The following is a 15,765-nucleotide window of genomic DNA, read 5'->3' on the forward strand; positions in this document are numbered from 1 at the left end:
GCAGAGTATGAGCTGTAAATCACATTAAGCCACAGAGTTGCGTTTTTTATTCATCCCATTCACACTCACACTTACACACTCACTTTATTCATACACTCAGTAACCCATTCACAGTTTTATATATATTGTATATATATATCCATATACATATATGGATACAAATAAGGCATTAGCTGAGTTCAGTCGCATTAATTGCAAAATTCAAAGCGCGCAGTCGCTGCTGCTTACTTTGTCGCAATAATTGCATTGCAAAATGAGTCTCTTTGCGACTTGGCTTGGGCCAACTAATTAAAGGTTTTGCTGCGCACTAATTGCGGCCACTGGGCTCGAGCCCAACCAGAGTGAGCACCACCTCAATGACAACGCCGACAAGTAGCCGAGGGGCTGGCGTGTGGGTGCAACGAGCCATAAACTTGCCACCAATTCTCACATCGTCAGTCCAAAAACAACAACAACAACAACAACAGCAGCAGCAGCAACGAACATGAAAAAGAGGCGTTTGGACATTTAACAGCTGCACTTTTGGGTTAAATTAAAAATAAGTGTTTTTAATATATAATCTGCTCATAAACCTTACCGTGAGTCATTTGCAACCCAAAACCCCAAAAAGCCCAACCAAAAAAAAAAAGAGACTTACATAATCTGCCGGCTTTTTTTTTAGCTTTTTGCTTATGGATATCTTTGACCTTTTCCGTTGACCGCTGGTTTTGGATTTGTATTGTTGTGTTGTCTGCGGTTGCAGACGCTGTTGCATCTTCGGTAACAACTAAAGTAACTACAGCAACTGCATGTTAGCTTGCCACTTAGCCAAAGAGCTCATTGTCTTTTAGTGAGCCGATGCCGCTGGTTGTGGCCTGTCCGTTAAGTGACATGTCACAGTGGTACAAAACATAATTAAAGCTATGGTAAATAGGTAGTTGAATATTTGTGTTTATGTTTACATTTAAAACACAATTCCGATATTCTCAATGGAATGAGAAGAATCGAAATAGTGCGCTCATATACTTTATTTTCATATTCTGCCCATATACTTTATTGACTTTACTTAATTCGGTTTTAGATTTTGATTTTATCACGCAACAAAGTCACTAGCATCTACTCTAAATATGCTCAAAGAAAAGAGCAGAAACAAAACAATGTGCCCATACATTTAAAGATTTGTTTAATGTTGATGTTTTAGTATATATTAAGTAAAAACACAATAGCTAAAGTTTGCTTTAACCAATTCTATACTTAGATTTTAAAATGCTACATATTCAATAACTGCTACTAACAATATTCTCAAAGAGAAGTGGCAAAACAGTGTGGCCATATACTTTATTTTGGGTGAATTTTCATAATGCTAAATCTAGTTGACCTTTAAGATATCGAAGTTCAACAAATTTGTGACTCACCTAAATTCAAATGGAGCATTGCTATTTTGAAGCAAGGTGACTGGATTCATAAACTTTTCAACTTTAAGCCAACACATTTAAGCAGCACCTTGTCCCACTGTGCGTGCCAAAGGGAGGCGTTGCTTTTGTAGTTGTTGCTGCGGTAAAATTTAAGCATTGAATTTGCTCGCGACACCATTTTCGCAATCTGCACAGTGTGTTATACAGATTTACAGCACAAATTATACAAACATATACATTTATTGTTATTGTTATTATCGTTTTCGTTGTTGCTGTTGCTGTTGGTGTTGCTATTGCTGTGGTGCTTTATGCAGATTGCGTCTGCTGTTGTGAATTTTGCTGTTGATCGACAATAAAGTTTGTCGCCCAAGTCTTTTGTTTTAGGCCGCCGCCTGCTGTCTGTCAATTGCCAACTGTCTGCTGCCGTTCATTCGCTTAATGCCTTTTTCGATAAATCCAATGCATGTCAAATAAAAGTCAAGGTAGTGAAAGAAGACGGCGATGAAGACAAAGAGGCAGGCACTTGGCAACCGCAACCGCAACCGCTTTTCGAATATCGAATTGATCAATTTGCACGCTTCTTTTCTTATTATGGGGGCAGAGCACAGTGTGACGTCTGTTCGCCACTGTACCGAGTATAGTAGTTGTTGTAGTTGACTTGATGTCTCTGTTTGTCCAGCAATTGAATCATCAAACCAAATATCAAAAGCAGCCGCAGGCGGAGACGCAGATGGAAACGGAGATGGAGATGGAGACGGAGACTCGACGATATAAATAAAAACCTCACGTCTCGATATGCCATAGTTCTGTGAGTTTGTTTCAAGTGGATGCCAGAGTAATTTGAGTGTTTGCCCATCATAATAAAGATCATCACCAACATCATGATGGAAATAAAACAAAAATCGATTTTCATGACAGCACACATTTTTTTTTGCTGCCATAACAACCTATATATGTCTATAGATATATTTATAAATAAATATGTACATATTTTTATATTTTATATATAGTTTTTTTAATGCAACATTTGCATATTTTGTCTTGCGCACTTTCTTCGGGGTTAAAGAACTATGCCTATGCTGTGACACGACTGTAAAAGCACAACAGTGCCAACGGCAGTGCCACCACTGTGCCATCATTAAGGGCCAAGCGGGCAAATGAAGATTGATGGGACAGTTCATGTCCAAGTCCATGTCCAACAACGAGTGCAAACAGCTCACATTGAACCATTGACTCACTGCTCCAGTTTTGTGGCAGCTTTTCACGCTGTGTTTTATTTTTTTTTTCTGTTTTTTTTGCGGAGGCAACGGACATCAGCAAAGCGCTTCAAGTTGTTCAAAGCAAGCAAAAATGTCGGCAATTGTTTTGACAAGTTTATTGCATACCCTGGAAAATGTATGAAATGGGTATTACATTAAACATAATTTGATTATATTTTATTGATACTGTTGCTCGCTTTAATTATCAAGCATACTCTTCGACTTGAGCACATTTTTTTGATAACTTTGTTGTAAACTTTGCTACACTTATTAATCACAATTTAACAACAATTTGCTTTAGCTTTAAGTTTTTTCCGTTATCGATTCTATTGGATATCTCGCTGTTTAGCATACTCTTCCACATGGTTTTAATAACTTATTTGCATACCCTGCAAAATTTATTTATACATTACATTAATCACAATTTGATTACATTTAATAGTTTGTTTATTGATTCGATTCAACTAGCTTTTTATCTTTATTGAATCCACTTTTTGTCTGCAGGATATCTTGCTGTCTAGCAAACTCTTCTCATTAAGCACATCTCACCTGTTTTGCTTGCGTCTATTGTTTTTGTTGCTGCTGCTGTCGGTTGTTGCTGTTGTTTTTCATTTTTTTTTTGCCAAAAGCTGTCAACACATTGGAAGAGACATCACGCTGTAACTTTGAGTTGTCACAACTCGAAAGAGAACTGGAAAAACTTTACGAGTTTCCATCATGTGTTGACCATGGCATAAATGTGCATCGTTCGATGATTAATTTACACTTATTATTATTAATATTATCAAGTATTCTCTTAGCTCAGCTGACACAGAAAGCAACCAAATGAGGCACGTTTCGATGACTGGCCACTAATTATAAAGGTACAAGAATGCAGCTTAGCTCAAACTGTGAGGCCTTTGCTGTTGTATATTTTTGGTAATACAACAACAAGTCAGCAAAAAAACACAAAACTGGTTTCCACCTACAAAGAGTGCGATGCAAGCACGTCTCATCATCAATGGCAGCATTTTCTTTGCTGCCCCTTTTTTTCGCCATAGCCATCGCCATCGCCATCGAGTTTCCCAGCCCGCTGACAAATGATGAAGCTGTCAGCGTGCTGTCTGCATTACGTAGCCCCCGCTCTTAGCCACCTTTACCACACTTAACTGTCTATCGCTTAAATACGTTTATAGCCGCTGGCTGTGACAGTGAAGAGAGCGAGGAGAGAGAAGATAGGCTTTTACATAAATCGCCAGGCACTTGTCTAGTGAATTTTCAATTTTCGAATTATGTGCCCAAATGACTGTTGTGTGGAAGAAGAGAGCTTCCAAAATGTGCATGCTCATCGTGGGTCAGTTATCAGTCGAACAATTTTTGCCAAGAGCGCGCAACAATTTTTGGCCATAAATTATGGCGTTGGCAGGAGGACGACAACGACAACGACGTCGTCGACAACATGGTTGCTGCCTGCATTATGCAATCTGAACCTTTTTGCTGTTGCTGGATTGCGTTGCAAAGCAACTAATTAATGCAACAGCATGCACAAACACTTTTCACGCTTCCATATAGACAATGTGATATTGCAAAGCGTTGGCACACTTAGCAAAGTTTGGATGCAGTTCGTCAATGGGCAGGTGGATTCATCAGATACGTCAGCCTAATCAGTATTATTTTGCAATCTTCTAGAGATTTTCGACAACTAGAAACGTCAAAATTTTGGTTGGACTATCATGATGCTGATTACTGCTTACTTTTTACCCTATGATTACTTTTTGTAGTTGGTAAATTCAATCAAGAAAATTGATTCATGTGTGTGCTTGATATATTTTTGCATGAATACATTACACTTTATAATATAAATTATTAATTTTCATACCTAAATCACCACAACTCAAATGTTGTACTAAAAAATGTAGCCATATCTTGATACTATTTGGTTTTTATTAACTGTTTTTGTACTTAAAGTATAATTGCCATTCAGCAGCAACTTATTCCTGATGACTCATTAAAATGTTATGATTTCTGATCAGTATTACCTGAATGCGCCTAATGATTTGTTTGTTATTGTCTGAACTTAATCAGAATGATCATCGAACAGCGCAACTGTTGCACTCATGAATAAATTCATTTATTGCCAACACTTTACCAAAAACTTTGTAACATATGCAAATGAAAGAGACTTAAATTAAAAACTGAAATAAAATATATAAATATGTATGTATATATTTTTTCTGCTTCCTTATCTCACAAATACCTGTGTGTTATTTTGATTGCAGTTAATCACCAAGACTGAGGCGGGCAAATCGTGAGCTGAATGTGTTTGCGAGGGCGTTGAACCATGCCCATTTGCAAAAGCTCGCCAGCGATGGCGTCGAGCAAGAAGACCGCAACGGACATATCCGCCGATCATGTAACGGAGGCAGCCCAGGTGAAGCGCACCCGCGAGCAGGCTTACTTCAACTCCTACGACTTTGATGCAATCGAGGTGCTGCCCTACGACGAGGATGACGATGAGACGGTGCCGCATAGTCGCAGCAGCAGCGGACGTTATTCGGGTGCCAATGGCAGCCACAACAGCCACAGCAACAGCCACAGCAATAGCAACAGCAATAGTCACAGCAACAGCCACAGCAACAGCAATGCGGCTGCAATCACAAAGTTTGCTTACCTGCAACGTTTGGGCGCATTCTTTGGTCATAAATCAGCAACGGATGGAACAAGTGCCGCATCGCCAGCAACTGGAGAGGAACAGTTGGGAACTGTGACAACAGCGAATGAAACTGCGGCAGCTGGGCAAAGTAATGACAACTTTTTGTTGCCTCGCGCCATGCTGAAGTATCAATATCAGAGGTGAGTGTTGCACATTCGATTCGTTGGCTTCGTCGGTTTCGTTGTTACCTTCGACATCTGTCGCTCGCTTGGACAATTAGCGTCAAATGTGCTGCATAATGGTGCAGCAAGCGAGCAACCAGTTGCGATGACCTTCGCCGATGGCATTGAATAGGGCACAAACAACAGCAACAGCAACAACAACAACTGCGGCAACGGCAACAAAATAAACACAGACAGACAACCATAAAGTGCCCTTTGCTATGATCGTAACTGCAATTTAATTATGATCGTGTCTTAACTTCAACAACTCTCCCAAAAAAACTCTTCAGCTCAACTTGACTCAACTTAATTCAATCTCCATTCAATTTGTTTTCTTTTGGAGTTCATGCAACGCTGCACGCTGTTTTTTCCATGGCAATTAGCAGGGCATTAGATATGATAGAGATCTTGATCTTTTTTTGGGGCCTGGCTATAAATATAATTGGTCAAACAAAATTGTGTTACAAATTGCGCATACGGCGAGTGTGTCGCATTGTGTTGTCTGTCAATCGGGCACATCAAATGAATGCAACTGCCACATGCCGCATGCCACATGCCACTTGCCAGCGCTTTGGCTGCAGCTGTTCGACTATGTAAATTATGGCAATGCTGCAGTTGCAGTTGCAGTTGAAGTCGCGAGCGAAGTTCAAGTTGCAAGTGGCAAGTTGCCACAAGCAATGCGGTTTTTGGCGCCTGTCGTCAGCCTTCACCTCTTTTCAGCTGCAGCCGCAGCAGAAGCCACTTGACTTGCCAAACACTTGATGCCGGTCAACAGCAACAGCAACAACAACAACAACATCGAAAACAACAATGCAACTGCAGCCAGCTGCAACAATTACGTTTATTAATTGAAATTAAAGAAGCCACATATGCGGCTGCATCTCGGCTTCTCTGCTGGAGGTCACAGCCAGTTTTGGTTTGAAATTATTGATGCAAACCAATACATAATAGCCAGCTAGCTATGCATGCACACACATGCGCACACATGCACAGACATGCACAGACATTTGCACAGTCAGAGTGTTTGCCGCAAGTGAAAACCGACACGGCAGCTGAAACATTTACATGTGCGCCATCAAATCGTGCAATTTATTTCAAATGATTATTGACTGGCTGACAAAAATATATTTGCCAGCATTTCATTTAAAGCTCTTTACCCATTTTGGTCACATTCATTCTATTCACTATTCACTGCTATTCACTGCTATGCATGGCATTCCACAGATAAGCCCAATTTAAGTGTGGCCTGCTGTCAGGGCAAAGCCAATTACGCAGATTTTCTGATTACGATTTCGATTTTGATTTTGCTTTATTTTGGAATGCATTCCACAGGCTCTCGCGAATCACGATTCGACATTCGACATTCGCCTTCGCATTCGGAAATCCTTCCACTTTAATGCCAAGGCAAGGTCAAGGCAATTTAAAGCACAAGTGCCGCAACTATTACTGCTACTGTGAATACTGCTAATGATGTGACTCTTCTTCAGCTGTGACTCTTAATGTCAGTGCTCTTGCTTTTGTTATTTGTACACTTTCAACTAATTCTTATTGCTAGTATTATTATTACTTCCACTACTGTAATGAGCAATTATGCTGTAACATATGTGACTACTTTTCTCATTCATTTTATTGTGACTACTGTAATTTCTAATACTACTTCTGGTAGAATTCTTTAATGAGCATAACTGCAGCTCAAATAATTAATAACTAATGCTGCAACTGCACTGATGCATGTTTTTCTTCGTTTTGAACGAATTATCATTACGAATCTATCATATCGAATTACTTAGCCTTTACAGCATAATATAGTACTTTTAGAACAACCTTATTTAATACTAAAAAAAATGTATATTGAATATTTTTCAGTTACTTATATATATTTTTTATATGAATACGTTACAGGTTTCTTATTTTGTATTTTATGATATATTTTGATATACCAAATATAGCTTTGGATACAATTTCGTAATAATTTTGGTATATTTTAACGATATTATACCGTTTGTGCATCATTTTGCATTTATTGGAAATGGATAATAGTTGTCCCCTAGATTAGGGGCCCTAGTCAATCACACTCGACTGTAGCTTTTTTACTTATACCAAATAAAAACCCAATTTTATGTTTCCCATTTCAAGAGAAGTTGTACGTAATAAACGAAAAATTAGTAAGAAAATGATACAAAAAACAACCCACTATTTCAATTAAATTACTGCAACAAATATTACTTCGACAACTATAGAGTATAACACCTTTTAAATACGTTTTAGTTTTATTACTGCTTCGAATACTACTTCGACTACTGTAATGTATAAATAACCCTTTAAATAAGATTGTTCCTTCAACTATATATTTCAATCTCATTCCACTGCTCATGTTGCTTAGTCATAGACTTCCACAAAACTCGCGCTCGCTCTTGATCTTGATATGTTATTAGTTAGACAACTATAACTACTTCTGGCAACATCGAACACAACTAGAGTGAAACAACTTCTATACGGACATGTTTATTATTGAGTGCAACGCTTCCCTTTCGCAAGGCATTGAGTTGCGACGAGTCGTCGCATGTTAAACACCGAATTTGATTATAGAGAAGGTATTCGGAATCATGTTTAAGAACACTCATGTGTTCGTGTGTGTGTGTGTGTGTGAGTGTATTTGTGCTACCAATGTGTCGAGGTGTCGATTCATATCAACTACTTTGTACAATGAGCATGGCGAGAAGGTCGATCGAGCAATGCGAATTTTGTTTTTTTATTATTATACTCATTCTCGCACTTGAAGTCCGCGTTTAAGTAGCCAGAGTATAAAAAGGCAGCCCGATGGATGCAGTTACGCGACGGTCAATTTGCCCATTATTACCGCTATTAAATAGTTTCGATCGATCGTCGCGTCGATAATTTGTATTCAATATTGTTGGCCAAGTCGCAGCCGTAGCTATGCCAGGGCCAATGTCTCGGCTTAGCTATCTATCTAACTGGCTGCCAATAACATATTAAATATTTCTGGCTAAGCATGTGCGAATAATCGCAACAATGTAAATGTGCGATTAGTTTGATTGATTTGCCATGCAGCAGCAGCAGCAGCAGCAGAGACTGCCTATTACTTATGATTATATTTATACTCATATATTCAGACTTTACTCATATTTTTAGTTGCTTATAGTTAACTAGTTAGTGAGAAGGACGTTAGCTAATTTTACATTTTTTTTTATTTTGTTGCAAAAATAGAAGAAAAAACAAACTAAGTCAAAGCTGTTGTTGGACCAAACTCTAATTTGTTGTGGCACTCGAAGTCAACAATAATTAGCGAACACACACAGTTTCTTAGTAAGTGTGTGTATGTGTGTGTATGGTTTTTTTTTTTTAGTTTTATTTGCTTCTAGTAACTAAGCTAACGGCCCATGTTCCGACATGCAAACGAGGCTGAACATTTTAATTAACACTGCTCACAAATAAATACGCAAATCTATTGCAAAATATTTCATGCTTCAAGCCGCGATGGAACGTTAACCTTGTCGATTACATATTGAGCCCAAAAAAGTAAAGAAAAAAAAAAATGAAAATGAAAATGGAAAAAAATCAAAAACCAAAAAAAAAAACATTCAACAAACCAAACTAAACGCATCGATAAACAAGCTGGTCTTAATAACCATAGCATAGCCCCCACTCTTAAACTTCCACTGTGAACCAAGCCCAAAACCCAAGTCCAAGTCCATACCCAAAAAAAAAACATTAAAGAAAAACACAGAAACAACAACAAAACTGGTGGCAACTTATCAATTTTGTTGCATTACGCAGCAGAGAGCTGCAACATGGTCGGCTAAGAACGTACACCGTTATTACGCAATTGCCCAATTTGAATTTATAACGTGCCGCAAAGCTTCAATGCCTCAATGTTGCATCTGACCCAATGCCCCAAGTTAGAGACGAAGGCGGACTCCTTTAAATAAAGTCATAACGGCGGCGCCTCTGGTCCCAAATTCATGACAACTTTTCATTCTCTACAGATTGAAATATATTGTAGTACAAGAGCTTGTTCTTTTTAAATGAATTTTGTAACTCAACTAAACTCAAGCTTAAATTGCGAAAATAGCATACAAGCTTAAGTTACATGCAAGAATTGATAAGTTTTTGCCTCTAAAAACAGTATTAAAATATTCAATAAAAGAACTCACTAAAATAAGACGAATTCCTTTTAGAAAACCTTACATTAAATTAATGATAGATAATAATATTCTGAATTACACGATTCACCAGTAAAATAAATAACAAAAATTACATTTTTCGAAGTGAATTCTTTTTTCTGAAAAAATCCTGCAAAATAGTTAATTTTTAAGTTAAATAATTTTCAACTTTGACGAACAGAAATTATATATTTGAAATCAAATCCTTTTCCTGAAAAATATGCAAATATGCAAGAATAAGAATTAAGAGTTCACATCAATTTTCCAACTGATATTTAGAAAATTAAAAATTTCATTATGAGATTAAAACATAAATTCGTGCTCAAAAATTTAGAAGCTTTCGACTTTATAAAACTATATACTATATTTTGTAAAAACAATAAACTCTTTTTGCTAATCATGCACTAAAAAAGAGTTATATTTGTAATTAAATGATTCTCAAGTTAGGTTTCAGAAATTACATTTTTCAAATGCAAATCTTTTTCTTACAAATAATAATAATAATAACTAATACTTAAAAGTAGTCTTCAAAATTTTCCAACTCTTATTTAGAATCGCTAAAAAGCCAATAGCTGCCTCCTAACGGTTTGACTTGTAGCAACTAAAACACACAAAATATTGGCAAAAAAAACAAAAACAATCAAACAAAAAATGAAGAAAAGAAAAACGGAATTGCAACAGTTACTCAAGCTGAAATCCTGTTTAGAACGAGTTTCTTTTTCGGTTCGGAATTGAATTTTGATGTTGCATGGCAAATGTGATTTTTTTTTTGCTTCTTGGCAGTTTTTTTGATATTTTGGTTTCAATTTCGGTTTCGGTAGTTAAAAACCGAAAAAAAACTCCGTTAAAATGTAAATATTCCATACAAAGTGGAGCTTGAGAATTCCAGACACATTAAAGAGCTATTAAATAAGTTGAGCTGAGCTGAAGATTTATTGAATTGACAGCAACTGCGGCAACTGCAGTTGTTGCAAGCACTGACTCGCTACTCGTATTTGCTGCACTGATTTGTGGCACAAGCGAAAACACAGCTAAAAATAAAAACGTTGTCGTGGAAAAACAACAACAACAACAACTACTGCTAACCCACATCAATCGACTCGACGAGCAGCAGAAACCACTTTCATTGCAATGCGGCTAGCTTTAAGTTTCCCTTTCGACCGAGAGTCGCGACGACTCCTCGACAAATTTTTCCACGATATTTTACTTGCACTCTTATTTGTTTTTTTTGCTCATTTTCGTTTCTCTCTCTCTCTCTCTTTCTCTCTATTGCAGTGTTGGCGGTCATGTGGTGACTTCAATGCCATTGACAGCGTCGCTCTCGATGATCCACGCGAATAGCTCGACTGGACTCGAATGCCAGACGGGCACATCTATGGCCAGAGCCAAAGCAGCAGCAAACGAAATGCCAGTGGCATCGGCAGCAGCAGCAGCAGCAACCACAACAGCAACAGCAATGGCAACAGCTCAAACGAGAAACAAGAAACGCTCGATTGCATCCAATGCCAGCAGCACACATACCACAGACTCTGGCCTGGGCAACACCAGCAACAACAATAGCAACAACAACAACAGCACTTCGGCAGCAGCAGCAACAACACAAGCAGCAACAACAGCTGCTGCGGCAGTGGCAGCGGCAGCAACATCGGCAACTCGTGCTGGCAGCGGCTCACACTATTCAACGGATAAAAGTGGCTCGTCCGGTTACTATAGCTCCCATGTTTGCTCCACATACTCGCTGGACGAGCACATCTATTGCGAACCGGTCATAGATATCCTAGAAGCGAGCGACAAAATGGTTGCCGCTAAACAGCGGCCAGCATTGCAGCTGCCAACGAAAGTGACGACGATTAGTCAGCATTTGGCAATGCAAGATGCGGCTACCACAGCTGTCCAGTCGCTGGCCACAGCAGACAGCACAACGGGCAATGGAACAATTGCCAACAGCAGCCATCAGGAGCAGCAGCAACATAAACATCAACATCAGCAACATCAACAACAGCAGCAGCAGCAATTGTTGCCGCATTACAGCGATAAGCTGCGCATTTTGGAAACAAGCATTGAGAATTTGGATCGCCATTTGAAGACCTTTCCCTGCCTCTATGCCCAGCAGCACATTGTGTCCTTTATGCAGCAGGATGCCAACAGCAAGGAGCGTGCATCGTCAGCGGCAGCCACAACTCTGGACATTGGCGAAAAGCTGCGCGCCTACAATCAGTTGCCCACCATCATCGAGGGCTACGATACGCAGCGACAGCAGCAGCAGCAGCAACAGATGGAGCCCATTGATGATTCACTGCTCGACATTGATCTGGATGCTTTTTTGCTGCAGCCAAAGCAACAACAACAACAGCAGCAGCAGCAACAACAACATCAGCAGCAGCAACAAATGCGCCAACAACTGTTTGCGGGCATTGATAATCCGAGTTTTCTCAGCGACGAGCAGCTGGAAGAGAACAACTACAAGTGTGCCAAATACATCAACTCCTGCCCGGAGGATGCTTATCGACTGGATACGGAGTCCACGGCGAATGCCTCGTATGCCAAGCGTTACGAGGATCAGCTGCATTTCCAGAACACACGCGAACTACTCGAAGATGTGCGCGATAAGATTCGCCTGCTGCAGCCGACGCCCACCACGGACATTCCGCAGGAGCTGGAGGGCATGATACAAACACTGAAGGATGAACTCGAATCCTATTTGCAGCGCATGAATCAGCACAGTGAACTCGAGCTGCGACAACTGTGCAGCGGCCTGGGCCGGCAACAACATGTGTTGCGACTGCAGAATGCCTTTGAAAGGCGTCGCAGCTACGCTGGTGATGTGCAGCTCAATGCCTACGAGTCGGTGCGCGATGGTGTGCTCATCTCGGCAAATGGACGTCCGTTGAGTGTGCGCGAACAAATCATGACCATTCGTTGTGCCAGCGATCCCAATTTCAAAATGAAACGCAAATCGATCAGCGAGGTTTTTCCCGTCGCCGAGTGTTATGTGGAATCTGCGGAACCATCGTGCAGTGTCACGCCCACTCTGACGCAGACAACCACGCCCACTCCGACGACAACACCTTCGGGCACGCCTTCGCCGCCACTGGAACTGAAGACAACCACGACGATGGTCACGCAAATGCAACGCAATCTCAACTTTCACAAGCCCGTCTTGGCAGCCGAAAGTTCCACATCACGGCTGGGCAACGGAGGCGGCGGCGGTGGCAGCGGCAACGATAAGGTGGACAGCATTGCGGAGTGGCATCGCAAGAAGCCGAGCATCTGGGAGATGTACTACGGCACCAATCGACTGCATCAATCGTTGCTGGGCAAGCAGCGACATGGCAACGAGCTGGTCATCAGCAGCGCTCATCCGACGCTGTCATATGTGAGTAAAAGGGGTGAGGGAAAGGGGTTGATGGAGGGCAAGATTCTAACTGAGCATCTGTAAGCAACTAAGCGTATGCTTAATATTGTCTCAGAACATTCTAAGCACTAACTTCAAGCAGAGATTAGCTCTTATCTTTAAACATTCTATGTATTAGCTTCAAATGAAAAACAATTTTTATATATATTCTATGTTTTCTATATTTACTATGGAATTAAGCTAGTCGAATTAAATGGCGTATGCTTAATATTGTCTTACAACATTCTAAGCGTTAACTTCCAACAGAGATTAGCTCTAATCAGCCTACAGGACGTATACCTAATATTGTCACAGAATATCCTTATTAGTAATTAGAAACAAAGAGCACTTGTATATTTAGTATGCAGTTAAGCTATTCGGTGTGTGTACTTAATGTGGTCTTAGAGAATTCTAACAAAGATCAACTCTATACATTTTCTATGTATGATATTCAGCCTACAAGGCGTATGCCTAATATCATCCTAAAATATTCGAAATACTATCTTTAAGCAAAGAACAACTCTATACATATTCTAAGTTTGTTATGCAGCTAAGCTTATCAGCCTACAAGGCGTATGCTTAATATTGGCTTAGAACATTCTTCTAAAGACCAGCTCTATATCCTCTATCTTCCCTGCATTTTATATATTTGTTTGTTACATATATTTAGTATGAAGTTTGTACTAAATTCAAACAACTAAGAGCTCTTCATATTTTCCATGTTTCCTAAATTTAATATATTTAATATTCCTAAATTTATTAATCATAAGCCCCTTAATCTGAATAGCTTATCATTCAGATTAAGGGGCGTATGATTAATAATCTCGTAGAACATCATAAATACTAACTTTAAGCAAGGAACAGCTTTATATTTAGTAAGAATTTAAGTCTACAGGGCGAATGCTTAATATTGGCTTAAAACATTTTCACAATACTTAATTTATATAAATTTGGAGCTAAGCTAATCAGCATATGCCGAATATTGTGTTAGAACATTCTAGACACTAACTTCAAACAATGAACAGCTCTAAACATCTTCTATGTTTGCTATGTAATTAAGCTTTTAAGCCTACAAGGCGTATGCTTAATATTGTATTAAATTATTCTAAGTACTAATTTCAAACAAAGATAATGTCTCTAAGTCTTTTAGTTTGCTATGTTTAGTATGAATCGAAGCTAATATTGTCTTTGAACATTTTAAGCACTAATTTCAAACAAAGAGCTGCTTTGTCTAGGCCAATAAGCCTACAAGGCGTATGCTTAATCTTATATTAGAACATTCAACACTGCCCATTAAATGCTACTAAGACCAGGTGCCAAAGCTCAAGCTGCAATTATTGCTACTTGCTATTTTGCATGCTGGGCATGCAGCGCGTATACGTAATGTGTGTGTGTGTGTGGTTTATTGTGGTATGGCACATGGAAAAGGCAAATTTAATCAATCGTTAGCTGAGTGTAATTGCTGTTTATGCACAATTGACAATTTTGCTAAGCCTCCAGCATAATTAAAAGCAACTGTCCGGCTTACGGAGCGTATACTTAACGAGGCATATGATTAATATCTGCAGCAAGAGTCGAGGTAAAGACAATTAAGCAAATGTTTTGCTGTGGGGCCAGAGCAAATACAGTGGCAGCTTGTGCTTATCAAAAGCAGCTGCTGCTGCTGCATATTCAAAGGCGTTTTATTCATCGAATCGAAGAGCGAATCATTGACTCATTAATTTGCCAATGTAAATGGCATCAATTTTGTGTTGCTGTTGGTTCGTTCGTTCATTGGTTTCATTGGTTCGTGCAACCTTTTATTAATTTCATCCTTGGCCGCAATGTGATCGATTTTGGTAGCAATGTTGCAGCTACTTGTTGGCTGCAGCCGCAACTATCGTGAGTGCCGTTGACACCCGCACAACAGCAGCAACAACAGCAGAAGCAACGGATGCGTCGACAACGCCATCACCGGACGTCATCAGCATTGACGCCATCATTACTATTATTGTTGTTAAGCATACAAATACTCGCACACACACACTCATGCATACAATGGCAGCCAATGCTGATGTTTGTTTTATTATGCAGCAGGCGATTCGAGATATTATCGCTGTCATGGCCAATGTTCGATTTGGTAACAGAGACTCGAGACACGAGTCTCTCGATTCGTATTATTGGCATTATGATTAATGATGTGCGTGCCACACAATGAAGCAGGCTACTGTTTAATGCCATTCTGAAAGGGATCATAATTACATCTAATGACTGTCAACGCGATTGCCAAACCAAGCTCAAGTATCATTCTGCAGTTGCAGTTGCAGTTGGAGTTGAAGTTGCAGATAGAAATCTTGACACGTTATGGGTTGGTCCACTTGAAAGTTTTCTTAGTTGCAGCTGCAGCAGATACTAACACTTAATAAGTACATACGATTTTAACTAGTTGTATTTGCTTAAAGTCACATTTCAATTGTGGCTTGTAAAGCGCAAAACGTTTAATTAAACTCGGCCACGTTTATCTAAGTGTTTGGCAAACAGAACAAAACGAAACGAAACGAACGAACGTTTGTTCTTCGCCCCATGTTTGACTTCCTTTCCGTTCTGGATTGTGCAATATCCGCTCTACACACGCTCACACACACAAACACACTCGCACACACACACACATCGTACAGAGCAAGTAATCAAGCCAACTTGGT

At 39.6% G+C, this 15,765-nt stretch overlaps 1 protein-coding gene across 2 annotated transcripts in view; it reads left to right on the top strand.

Moving 5' to 3' along the window:
* LOC132793890 (RING finger protein B) overlaps positions 1-15,765 on the top strand; it is a 35,412-nt gene that overhangs the window by 10,409 nt on the left and 9,238 nt on the right. For both annotated transcript variants that reach the window (XM_060804038.1, XM_060804039.1), the window contains 2 exons: positions 4,912-5,485; positions 10,966-13,066. In XM_060804038.1, coding sequence (XP_060660021.1) covers positions 4,974-5,485; positions 10,966-13,066 — 2,613 coding nt within the window. In that variant the 5' untranslated portion in view covers positions 4,912-4,973. The remainder of the gene's footprint in view (positions 1-4,911; positions 5,486-10,965; positions 13,067-15,765) is intronic.

Source organism: Drosophila nasuta, chromosome 3 (assembly GCF_023558535.2).
Source record: "Drosophila nasuta strain 15112-1781.00 chromosome 3, ASM2355853v1, whole genome shotgun sequence".
NCBI classification, from domain to species: Eukaryota; Metazoa; Arthropoda; class Insecta; order Diptera; family Drosophilidae; genus Drosophila; species Drosophila nasuta.